The 13425-nt window shown below is 46.0% G+C and overlaps 1 protein-coding gene across 2 annotated transcripts in view; it reads right to left on the bottom strand.

Annotated features, from left to right (window-relative positions):
• Positions 1–13425, bottom strand: part of col27a1b (collagen, type XXVII, alpha 1b) — a 116669-nt gene that overhangs the window by 72821 nt on the left and 30423 nt on the right. Inside the window, exon 5 of one of the 2 annotated variants that reach the window (XM_079871394.1) lies at positions 2238–2291. The exons of the other annotated variant lie outside the window; for it this stretch is intronic. Within the exon in view, the coding sequence (XP_079727520.1) occupies positions 2238–2291 (54 nt within the window). The remainder of the gene's footprint in view (positions 1–2237; positions 2292–13425) is intronic. 2 annotated transcript variants of the gene reach the window in all.

Raw genomic sequence — 13425 nt, forward strand, 5'->3', positions numbered from 1 at the left:
GTGGTAGTATGATTTTTTTTGTTTCGGTTTTTCTAGGTATTATAAAATAATACATAAACTATCTTGTGATATCACTGTTGTAAAATAAAATAAAAAAAAATAAAATAAATAAATGCACTTATTAAAGTGCTAATTAAAAAGCACATGTAGCTTATAAATTGAAGCCATTTGGTAGATCAAATCTCATGTATAGAGGTTGGACAAGGAAAGTGAAACACTGGCCAATTTACTGTTGGAGCTTTAACGCCTATATTTCACTGATTTTACATTCCATTAGTAAAAGCAGAGTGTGAAGGTTGAATTAGCAGAGCAATAGCACATCTGCACATATTGCAATCCACTACATAATGGGATATACAGGTGCTGGTCATATAATTAGAATATAATCAAAAAGTTTATTTATTTCAGTTATTCCATTCAAAAAGTGAAACTTGTATATTATATAGACTTATTACATGCAAAGTGAGATATTTCAAGCCTTTATTTGTTATAATTTTGATGATTATGGCTTACAGCTTGTGAAAACCACAAAATCAAAATCTCAGAAAATTTGAATATTACATGAAATCACACAGTAATTACACAGTGATACCATGGTCATTGAACCAGGTTTTGGTTATTTTGGCAGTGTGGGCCGGTGCAAATCCTGCTGGAAAATGAAGGAAGCATCTCCATAAAGCTTGTCTGCTGAAGGAAGCATGAAGTGCTCTGGAAATGTCCTGGTAGACGGCTGCGTTGAGTGGACAGCACAGTGGACCAACACCAGCCAATGACATGGCTCCCCAAACCAACACAGACTGTGGAAACTTCACACTGGACTTCAAGCATCTTGGATTGTGTGCCTCTCCATTCTTCCTCCAGACTCTGGGACATTGGTTTCCAAATGAGATGCAAAATTTGCTCTCATCAGAAAAGAGGACTTTGGTCCACTGTGCTTTATTAAATCCAGAGTCAACGCAGCCGTCTACCAGGACATTTTCTGAGCACTTCATGCTGACTTCATTTTCCAGCAGGATTTGCACCTGCCCACACTGCCAAAAGAACCAAAACCTGGTTCAATGACCATGGTATCACTGTGTAATTACTGTGTGATTTCATGTAATATTCTAATTTTCTGAGATTTTGATTTTGTGGTTTTCACAAGCTGTAATCCATAATCATCAAAATTATAACAAATAAAGGCTTGAGATATCTCACTTTGCATGTAATGAGTCTATATAATATACAAGTTTCACTTTTTTAACGGAATTACTGAAATAAATCAACTTTTTGATGATATTCTAATTATATGACCAGCACCTGTATATCAGAGTTCAAAAGAGGACAAATTGTTGCTACGTGTCTTGCTGGCTTACTGTGACCAGGACAAGGTGTATCAAGAGCCACGGTATTCAGGGTAATGCCAGCATACCACTATGTAGGACGAGGAGTAACTGTCAACGCAAGAGAAAGCTGTCTGAAAGGGATGTCCATGTACTAACCCAGATTGTATCCAAAAAACATAAAACCACAGCTGCCCAAATCACTGCAGAATTAAATGCGCACCTCGAACACCTCACTCATGCCAGTGCTAAATGTTGGTTTCACTGGGGACAGCAGTGTAAATCAGTGCAAAAATGTGAAGCATGCATTGTTCTCTGGTGAGTCCACCTTCACTGTCTTTCCACATCCGTGGGAGTTACAGTGCCTTAAAGAGGCTTAGCATGCCCAGAGTGAAGCACGGGGGTGGATCAGTAATGGTTTGGGCTGCAATATCATGGCATTCCCTACTGTGCTTGATGGGCGCAACACTGCCAAGGACTACCGAACCATTCTGGAGGACCATGTGCACGTACTGTAATGGTTCAAACGTACTCTTGACTTGTATCTGTCATTCCCAAGACGAACTGATACTGTATTGGCAGCAAAAGGAGGCCCTACACCTACTGATAAATTATTGTGGTCGAAAACCAGGTGTTTCAGATTCATTTTTCAAACCCTATATGCTTAATGATCTTCTTTAAGTTTGTGGAATTCACTAATACGTTTAATATTTGCATTTTACGAGGACAGCTTTTTTATGGTATGTCAAAACAAACTATGTAATTTTTTTTGCAAAGCAACAAATTGATCAAAGCAAAACAAAATGCAAAACTAAACTAAATAAAACAAGGAAATGGTCCCATAGATCCAAACACACAAGTCTAGGTTGATTGCATCTACAAAAGCCACACAGTACAGTATTCAGTGGTACATACCTTGGGCCCGGGGGACCCTGGACGGCCTGGGTTTCCATACGGACCAAGGGGACCCTACAAAACAACACATGTTCACTTGTATTTGTGTGCTTTCTTCTCTATAGTTACTGTGAAATCACTGCAAGACACTTAGGTTGGGTCACAGGCCTTGACCCATATTACTGTTTTTCCTTTTGCCAAAATAAATGGCCAGTAAAAAGACTAGAATCAAAAGGAGAGGGGCATACAAGAAAATTAGATTTACACAGAGAGAGAGAGAGAGAGAGAGAGAGAGAGAGAGAGAGAGAGAGAGAGAGAGAGAGAGAGAGAGAGAGAGAGAGAGAGAGAGAGAGAGAGAGAGAGAGAGAGAGAGAGAGAGAGAGAGAGAGAGAGAGAGAGAGAGAGAGAGAGAGAAAGAGTCAGTGAAATGAATACTCATGTAGTGGACTGTTTTATGTGGACATGACCATCACTTCTGTCAGTTCAATCACTGTTATCAGGGTCTCAAATTAACACTCATAAAGTGTCAATGTGAGTTGAAATTGACTTTGGCAGGTAAAATGAGTAACTGCCCAGTTAGGAATTGCAACATGATTTAAATGACATTGTAAAATCGTAATTTTACCCCCGCTGATGTAAGCGGCACAAGCTAATTAAATCAAAGACAACCGCCTATTAAAGAAAACATCTGTTACAACTCATCTGTATTCAAATTACTTTCTCCTTAGCGGAAATTATATTGTCAGACATTTAGTTTGGAAGCCTTAAAAGTTTTTTTTTCCCCTCTATGTGGTGACACATTATTTTCTCAAATTGTGTCTTCTCTAAAACTCCCGGTTTTCAATTGGAAAGATAAATAAATGTATTCTTTTTTAAGAGAATTACATCTCCGTGCCAGTGGCTGCATAAACAGGAGCAGAATCTGGTTTCATTTAGGTTAGCAATTTATTTCACTGATATAATCATGCAGTCCTAGGTGAAACTGAAAAACTGTTCAAGAAGAACATTATTTACTATAGATATAAAGTAGAATTTAATTGAAATATTTTTAAAATAACAATGCATTAAAAAATATGTTTTTTTTTAAATAATTGACTTCAGTACAGTAAAAATAAAAAGGTGACTCCAGAGCGGAAGTTCTGTAAATTCCTCAAAAAACTTGGGTGCCTTTATAAAATTTCAAACAGAAAGTCGTAAAGAATTAAATAAACATCAAATTATGTCAGGGCAATAAATCAGCAGACCATTCAGGAGATCAAGACCTCTCAGCCCTCCACCTTAAACTCAAACACTTGGGAAAAAAAAGGTTTTTAAACAAGAATCTGAACGTTTACTTCAGTCCCTTAACTAACCCTGTCGGAATCTAAAGGGGAGCAGCTTAGTCCAAGTTAGGGAATGGAGAATGTTTAAATATCTCATACATTTTTTTTAATTATTCTGGCCCTCATGATAAGTGCTGTACATAAGTAGCACAGTTTGCCCAAGGCATGCATTCAGAAAATTGCCCTCCACTTAACAAGAAAGTGTTGTGTTTTAAAAGGTACTTCTGGCATATGCTTTTGGCATATAACATATGGACATGATTTTCTTCATTAGCTGACTTTCCAGCAGCGAACAGGGGGCTTGAATAGAGAAAGAGTGCAAGAAAGCTTCCCAGACACTGATTTACACACTCTGCTAGCAAAGCAGGCAAAATGGAAGCGATCTTAAACAACAAACTGGAAAAGCCACAATACAAATGTCGTCACTTTGGAGGATAAGACGTGCTAACTGAAACTAAAGGCCATAATAATGCAAAAAAAAAAAGAAGAAGAAAAAAAAAAAAAAGATTACAACAAAAAACCAGTGGGGAAATTGATTTGTCCTTGCTGATATTGTCGTTTATTTGCTCAGGCTTTCTGCATTGTTTTAGCACACAATTCACTAAAGGCAAAAGCAAATCAGGTAAAAAAGCAAAAAATATGTGCTGAAAGCAATTTGCATGATGCAATTCCCTATCTTTAGGGTGTTGTGAAGGATGCAGCAGACTACAATCTGATAAATATCCACCACTGTGGTCTAGACACCTCAATCAGCTCTTTAAAATGCAGTAAGTGTGTTTGACTACATTTCATGTCTGTATATATACAGGTTATAACTTTTCTCTATCATTTAATTATCATTTGATAAATTACAAGCAATATTCAATTAGTTAAAAAGAAGGAAATGGGATTTATTGATGATAAATAAATAAATAAATAAATCAGGTTATTGTGTATCTGAAACACATTCAGGTCATTTGTACTTTTAAATATGACCTGTTTTATTGAAGTATGACAAATATGCTAAACTGTGCACTGTTAAAACTGTGTAATCCAAATGGATGGAACTTTTATATGCAATTCAAATACATAAATATTTATAAATATTTTTGATTGATAGCTGACAACCATCAGTGAAGTTATATTGTAGAGCAAATAACATGCAATGGTGAAATTCAAAGACTTAGCGAGTGCCGAGAGGTAATGCTAAGTCTACTTGTCAAGGCAGCGCTATTATTTATGTATGATCCACCTGGGGTTAGTCATGAGTGGGGCTCTTATTCTTTGCCTTTCCTGCTGAGTGCACACAAACTGGCCATATGGAGATACTTACAAGAAGCTCATGTACAGATTTCCACCTCGTTTTTTATGTTTGGTCAGGTTCTGAACATGTGGCCGTGGTCAGTGATCAGAGGAGACTGAGAGAGGAGTATCAAGAAAGCCTATCAAGTTACATATTGGTTAATCTCTCTTGCTCACTTTCAGCTCTCCAACAGGCACTCGTGTGGGAAGACGCGCATGGTGGTTGTCACTTTCCACCTCATATATTTGAGAATGGCTGACTTATGACAAAGCTCCCTGACCTGGCTCAAAGAAGGCCCCTGCTAATGTTTACCAGTGCACTTGAGAACATATATTTGTCTGATCTGGCCTCTTGACCAAGTTAAGCTATGTTTAAAGTGAACTTTGTAGTGTTGGCATTGTAAAGAGTTTAGCAGTGCCAACAATAGAGACAAACTGTATGCCAGAGAATTTTACTGTGTTGATACAGTATGTCCAACACTTATGTCTGTCATCTATGAGGCATTGATTCACACCAGACAACCCTTACAGATCACATGACCCAGCACATGGTGACACAGAAGGGAATGGTTTACAGTTCTGTGCAGTCGTGAGAGACCTGAGGGATGAATTACTACATAAACACTACCATACTTGGTGTAGTCACTAAAGTAGAATGGAAATTGTCGAAAATTGCTTTGTTTGTTTTCAAAAAAGTGCATGTGACAATGAGGAAGTGACAATGCACCAGACTAAATAAACTAGCCTGACTAAGTTTTGAAGAAAAGCTAACACAGAACAAAAAAATTCAGATGATAGAAGATTTTTTTTTTCTCAGAGGACTGTTTAATTTGCTAGTATAATGCTAGTATAATGAATGTGAAAGAATGAGCAAATTCACTAACATGGATTTGTTCATGACCTCTGACCCTCACATTTATAATTTTTTTTAGCCTGCCGATGTTCTTTGCCATTCAACATTTCTTGAGCAGTGTTGGGGAACTTTACTTTTAAAAGTTATATTATTATAAAAAGCAACTAATTATGTCACACTGTTGCTTTTTATGGGCAGCAAGTTAGTACTTTTGCATTACGTTTACATTCATATTTAGATATTTAGTAGAAGCATTTATTCAAAGTGACTTATAAGGAATACAAGAAGTGATTTATCCCAAAGGTGCAATCACATTTACTATTGTTAAGAATTTTTGAAGGCAAAATATGGTCATTCCAGTAGGAAACGTACTCGGTTACTAATGTAACCTCGGTTCTCTCTAGAAGAGGGAACGAGTATTGCGTAAGGTTAGCTTACGCATCGGGAAAGTCTTCTTTCTTCGAGATCTGAAGCCAAAAAATTATCCTTAATTTTGTATACATTGTCAACGCAGTGCAGCAGCCGACAGACCTAGGCAGGCTGTATAAGCGTGCTCATTGGCTGCTCGGCGGCAACTGCTTAAGCCTATCGGTGAGCGCTCTGAACGCGGCAACCAATGAGGGCGCTTCGCGCCCTCCGCACCCTTCTAACCGTCAGAATGGGTGTGGCCAGCGTGTATATATTCAGCGCTCATAGGCTAAAATTCTGGTTTTCGCAGTCTGAAGCGCAAAAGCTCGTGGCGCGACACGGCAGGTTACGCAATACTCGTTCCCTCTTCTAGAGAGAACCGAGGTTACATTAGTAACCGAGTACGTTCTCTTACGAGAGGTCTCTCGTATTGCGTAAGGTTAGCTTACGCATCGGGAACCCTTTGTCAACGCCGTGTGCGCCGAGCATCCAGCCCATGAATCCCAGGGAAACCGGGGAAAACACTCTGCTGGGAAATGTGGCCGGTCGGAGAGACGGGCCAGCGCAGTACAGGCACTTCATGCAGCATATGAAATAGAGCGGCGCGGCCGGTCTATAAACATATAACAGTACAAACAGTAGGGCCGGCAGAGCGAGCCCATACAGTACATAAGCACTCATAAGGGTAGGAGAAAAACGACATAGTCGGTCTCACATGAAGGGAAAAATTCCCGCGCGACAGAGAATAATACGGGCGGCCAGCAGCGCGGGCCAGCACCGACAACAGCGCGTAACGGGAAATAGGAAACAGAGCGGATCAGCCGGTCTGAGTCAAACACTTCACCCTGAGTATAGTACCAGAATAGCGCCAGCATATGAACGTAGTCTGCACACGAGAAATGGGCAGAGCATACATGTCACTTATGCTGACAGTCTTTTTGCCTGTAGGGCAGGAACTTCCAGGTTATAAAACCTCACGAATGTTGATGGGGAGGCCCAGCCCGCCGCCATACAAATACCGTGATTAGAAATTCCGCTGGACCAGGCCCACGACGAGGCCATGCCTCTAGTGGAGTGGGCTCTGATGCCCAGAGGGCACTGCAGGTGTCTGGAGGCATAAGCTGCTGCTATCGCGTCCACTATCCACCTGGACAAGCTCTGTTTCGAGGCGGCAAGACCCTTGGTGCGTCCGCCGAAGGAAACAAAGAGCTGCTCTGAACGCCTGAAAGCGGCGGAGCGCGTGATGTAAACTCTCAGCGCCCGGAGGGCATAGGAGGTTATCACTGTCCCCACTGTCGGATGCTGGCAGAGCCGAGAGGGACATAACTTGTGCCTTAAACGGGGTTCCAATCGCTTTGGGGATGTAACCGTGTCTCGGTCTGAGAATGACTTTCGAGTCATTCGGCCCGAACTCAAGACATGCAGGGCTAACAGATAGCGCGTGCAAATCACCCACTCGTTTGACTGAAGACAGAGCTATCAGAAAAACGGTTTTAAGCGACAGATACTTTAGATCCGCGGATTCAAGCGGTTCAAAGGGAAAAGCCTCTAGGGCCGCTAGGACCAAGGACAGATCCCACGAGGGAACCGAGGGGGGCCGCGGGGGATTCATCCGTCTAGCTCCTCTGAGGAAGCGGATAATGAGCTCATTCCTTCCCATTGCCCGGCCGCGCGTCGTCTCAGCGAACGCTGCAATAGCGGCCACATATACTTTGAGCGTGGAAGGGGATCTGCCCTTTTCCAACAGCTCTTGTAAGAAGGAGAGCACCCGCGGGACCCCGCATGCGCGCGGATCCAAGTTTTTAGTAGCGCACCATTTTAGAAAACACCGACCATTTAGACGCGTAGAGCCGTCTCGTGGAGGGGGCTCTCGACTGTGTGATCGTGTTCACGACCCCTTCTGACAGGTCAACGGGTATCCGTTGATCACCCATGCATGCAGCGACCAGCGCTCTGGATGGGGATGCCAGATCGATCCACCGGCTTGGGAGAGGAGATCCTTTCTCACCGGGATCGGCCATGGGGGTGAGTGCGACAGCCTCACTAGCTCTGGGTACCAAGTTTGGTTTTCCCATCGCGGGGCTATAAGCAGCACTGAGTGGTGCGTTTCTCTGATCCTCGAAATGACCTGTGGCAACAGGGAGATCGGAGGAAAAGCATACAGCGGGAGGCTGGGCCATGTCTGGGACAGCGCGTCCTCGCTCTTCGAATAAAACTTCGGGCATTGAGCATTGTCTTTCGACGCAAAGAGGTCGATTTACGCTCTGCCGAATAGGCGCCAGAGAAACTGGACTGTCTGGGGGTGCAGAGACCATTCTCCCGGGGGAATGTTGTCCCTGGACAGTCTGTCTGGACCGACATTCAGGTGGCCCGGCACGTGCGCGGCTCTCAGCGAGCGCAGCGAGCGGTAAGCCCACACGAGAAGGCGTTCTGTCAGCCTGCACAGATTCCTGGATCTGACACTGCCCTGTCGGTTCACATAGGATACCACGGACGTGTTGTCCGAGCGGACTAGCACATGGTGATCCCGTATGAATGGGAGGAAGCGCCTGAGCGCGTTCTCGACCGCTATCATCTCCAAACAGTTTATGTGGAGGCATTTTTCCCGGTCTGACCACAGGCCAAAAGCCGGTTTGCCCTCGAACAGAGCGCCCCAGCCTGAGGTGGAAGCGTCCGTCGAGATAACTTTGCGGTGTGAGATAGCTCCCATTGTCACTCCCCGCTGGTACCAGTCGGCCGCTAACCAGGGCTTCAGAGCTGAAACGCAGCTCTGAGTCACTCTGATGCGGATACCGCCGGAAGCCCATGCTCTGTGAGGCACTCGGGCATTCAGCCAGCGTTGTAGCGGGCGCATTCGTAAAAGACCCAGCCGAAGCACTGCTGCGGCTGAGGCCATACAACCTAGTAACCTCTGAAATGTTTTGAGAGGTACGGTGCTGCCCGGCCGGAGGGACGCGGCCAGGCGTCGAATGCAGCGCGCGCGCTGTGTCGACAGGCGGGCCGTGTACTGGTATACCTGACCGTCGAAGGCGAATCTCAAGAATGGCCTGTGACGGGGTATTATCAGGATCTGAAAAGCACGCGTCTTTTAGATCGAGAGATATAAACCAGTCCCTCAGGCGAATTTGCGCGAGAATTTGTCTGGTTGTGAGCATTTTGAACGGTCTTCTCATAAGAGCCTTGTTCAAACGTCTCAGATCCAAAATTGGTCTGAGAGCTCCGTCCTTCTTGGGAACGAGGAAATAACGGCTGTAAAAGCCCGACTCGCTCATGGAAGGGGAAACCGGTTCTATAGCCCTTCTGCACAGAAGTGTAGCTATTTCTGCTCGAAGTAGATGTGCTACTTCCCCATTCACTCTGGTCTCGATACGCGCTTTAAAGCGCGGAGGGCGGCGAGCGAACTGCAGAGTATAGCCCTGTTTTACTGTGCTTAGCACCCGTTCTGATGCGCCTGGAATAGTTTCCCACGCTTTTGCGTGTGCAGCCAGGGGCAGAATGGCCTCCGGGCTCCGATCGCCGCGCATCGCGGGCTCGAGAGCTCGAAACGGAGGGGCGGGCGCGGCGCGCGCGCTCTTGGTGCTTAGATACGGCGGATCGCACGCAGCGATAGCTGGCCGTTTTACACACAGTGTCCCGGTGGCTTTAGACGGGGAACATAAAGTGTGAGGCGCGACGCGCGATGGCGGCGTCGGGGGCGAAAATGTTCGTTAGTATGTGTGAGCGCTCGAGGGCGGGCACAGGACTTACATTCAGGGGCGGGCGCGGCGCGCGCGCTCTTGGTGGTTAGATACGGCGGATCGCACGTAGCGATAGCTGGCCGTTTTACACACAGTGTCCCGGTGGCTTTGGACGGGGAACATATAGTGTGAGGCGCGACGCGCGATGTCGGCGTCGGGGCGAAAATGTAGTTAGTATGTGTGAGCGCTCGAGGGCGGGCACAGGACTTACATTTAAAACATGACCGGTCGTGCGAGGCCGTGTGACAGAGCGGGCAGTGAGTAGGTGTGGGCACGGAGAAGTGGACACGTGACCTACTTTTAACACTAAAGCGGCTTTTGCCTGCTTCATGAGAGTGGGCTCTGTGAGAGACACGGGATGTATAGTGCTTGTGTACAGGGGTGAGCACAGAACGTGGGCACATTCACTGTACTAGAAACACATACGGCGTCAGCCGTGCAACCAGACATATGCTCTTTTGAAATTTTTCTGGGTTGCCGTGAGAACGGCGGATGCGCGCAGGCGAGCGGGTAGATACCGGCTCGTTGACTGCGGGGTAAACAACTGCAGTAGCCGTGGCAACGGGGACTGACAGCGTTAAGCTTCGACGGTGGTCCAGCCGCAGGGCTGCGGGATTTAACCGTCTTTTCTTCTCTCGTGTTTAGACGCTCAAAAATACTCGAGCACCCTGAGAAGGTGTGGTGCGAGAGGCGGGTTCGCTTTCTGTAAGTAAGAAAGACTGGCCGCGAGCTCGGAGAAGCAAGCAGCATAAATGTTTATCTTCCCCGCGAGCTGGGATCGAACGCGGATCTCTCGCATGAAAGCGTATGATTCTGCCACTGAGCCACAGGGGAAAACACATAAGCTTTCAGTTAGCGCGAGCATATAAAAAGCGACCTCATGTGTCGCGTCGGCGTTTGTTTGCAGGCGTGCGTGTGTTTAAAACAGGCTCGTTTACTGCAATAGTAATATTTCCAGTCGCCTGAACTTAAGAGGGGACTGAGAAATGTGTGAGGATTGGCGGTTGTCCAGCCGTAGCGAGACTAACACACTCTCTTCTCTTTTCGCCGGCGAGTGAGGCGCGCACGCTGAACGCTGCTCGTGACCGTCCGCTTTGTCATCCCTTGAACGGCGCAATCTGCGCGGCCCAACGAGGGAGAGAGCGGGCTTGTTTTCTGTATGTAAGAAAAACTGGCCGCGAGCTCGGAGAAGCGAACAGCATAAACTTTAACTGCCGCAAGAGCGGGGATCGAACCCCGGTCTCCAGCTTGACAGTCTAGGATTCCGCCACTGAGCCACAGGGGAGAATACATTAGTACTCGGTTAGCGTCATCATGTCTTGTGACGGCGTTTGCTTGCAGGCGAGCGTGTATTTATAACAGGCTCGTATACTGCAATAGTAACAATTCCAGTCGCCTGAACTTAAGAGGGGACTGAGAAATGTGTGAGAATGGAGGTTATAGTCCAGGCCACGGCGGGACGAAAACACTCTGTTCCCCTTTCACCGGTGAGTGACGCGCGAGGACGGAGTAGCTTTCTTGTAACGTAAAGAGAGCTCCAAGACCGTCCGCTCCTGCCATCCCTTGTGAGCGGCGCAGTTTGCGCGGCTCGAACAGAGGGAGAGGAAACTCGCTCCGAGACCGTCCGCTCCTGCCATCCCTCGTGAGCGGCTCAGTTTGCGCGGCTCGAACAGAGGGAGAGGAAACTCGCTCCGAGACCGTCCGCTTCTGCCATCCCTTGTGAGCGGCGTAGTTGCACGGCTCGAACAGAGGGAGAGTACGGGTATCTATCACATTCGCCTCATCTCCTGACGCGGCGGCGGCGCGGGCAGAGCCGGCGGTTGAGCGGCCGGGAGGGAGAGGGCGAGAGAGAGCTCGAGGGAGAGGTTCCGGCGAGCTCCTCAGTCACAACAGTCTCCGGTGGTCGCTGCGAGCGGCGCTTCTTATTGCGCGGCCCGGCAGGGACAGGCGGAGCGACAGCTTGGTCGAAAGCTTCAAGTCGAGCCCGCAGGGTCGACATTGAAAGCTCTTCGCACTCGGAGAGTGCGGTGGCGGCGTGCCCGCGGCCCAGGTGGAGAGCGCAGAGAGGTGGCGGTCTCCGTTGCTGAGCGGGGCGCGGCACGAGCCGCAAAAACGAGGCGTTTTTACAAAAACGCCTCGTGCTCTTTTAGAGTACACACAGAAACAGTAATAATGTAAAGGATATGTCGCCGGATAGCGTAGCAGGCACGGATGGCTGAAGGCGGCGAAGACGGCCGGCTTCTTCAGGCGCTGTCCTAAGCTTGCTGGTCGCTGGTTTCAACGGCGGCGGCTCTCAAGATCCAGCGATGCGAAGAGCGTCGCTGAAGACAAGAAAATCAGAATTTTAGCCTATGAGCGCTGAATATATACACGCTGGCCACACCCATTCTGACGGTTAGAAGGGTGCGGAGGGCGCGAAGCGCCCTCATTGGTTGCCGCGTTCAGAGCGCTCACCGATAGGCTTAAGCAGTTGCCGCCGAGCAGCCAATGAGCACGCTTATACAGCCTGCCTAGGTCTGTCGGCTGCTGCACTGCGTTGACAATGTATACAAAATTAAGGATAATTTTTTGGCTTCAGATCTCGAAGAAAGAAGACTTTCCCGATGCGTAAGCTAACCTTACGCAATACGAGAGACCTCTCGTAAGAGAACCCCATTATCAGAAATTTTGCGTGAGGGAAAAAGATTTCCACCCACAGATTTCACAACTGGTTCAAGTTGGTCACATTGTGCCATGTCGCTTGGTTTGAAAGTGACTTGTATGTAAGATGTCCTTCATACATTGCTACACTCTTAACAATTTTGACACAATTTCACAAATGTGGCCACACCTCTCTCCTCCAGACTGACATAGTATGCTTGACTTGGATTAATTTTTAAATTGAAAATGCATTTGTTACATTGAAAATGCAAGTTCAAACATATATTTTGTTCTCTTCATTTAAATTTGATCAAATAAATGAAGAATGAAAATGAAACCCTCTGTAATTAAAAACATCCTAAGGATATGCTCTATTACCATTGTGCCCTTCAGTAAGATTAGAGTAATGTTTAGAGATTGTCCCTGTATATGAATCTTAAGCTCTCTAGTGCCATTTTATACACTTTTCCTAGGTTCAGATTGTTAAATTGGGATTGATTTGTATACAGTATACAGTTTAACAAATTAAACTCAGATTACATTTACAAATGGCATATTTAGTATGTCAAAATAGAGACTTACTTTGGAAAAGCTATATAGCCTATTAACTATCACTATCACTGACACGGTCATGTTTAGTTACTGTCTTGTTTTGTTTTCAGTTTTCACAGTCACCATTTGCCAGAGTTCTAGTCATTGATTTGTTGTCATGGTTTCTGATTAGTTACACACCTGTTCCCTGTTTAAGCCCTCAATTGATTGTTGTCTATTTTTGTGTTCATTAAACGTATTAAAGTATCTTCTTTCATTCTGCATCTTCCTTGGATTTGCCACAAAGATTGAGCCAGAGCGATCGCCAGAGGCTGTTTTCGTCCTGGAGATCAAGCCAAATGTGGAATTGGTCCAGGTGTGTAAGCCGGCAACAGCGTCCATCGTCGAGGTATTATTGGAGGAGTTTGTTGTGATTG

Source organism: Squalius cephalus (genome assembly GCF_949319135.1).
Source record: "Squalius cephalus genome assembly, chromosome: 5".
In the NCBI taxonomy this organism is placed as follows: domain Eukaryota; kingdom Metazoa; phylum Chordata; class Actinopteri; order Cypriniformes; family Leuciscidae; genus Squalius; species Squalius cephalus.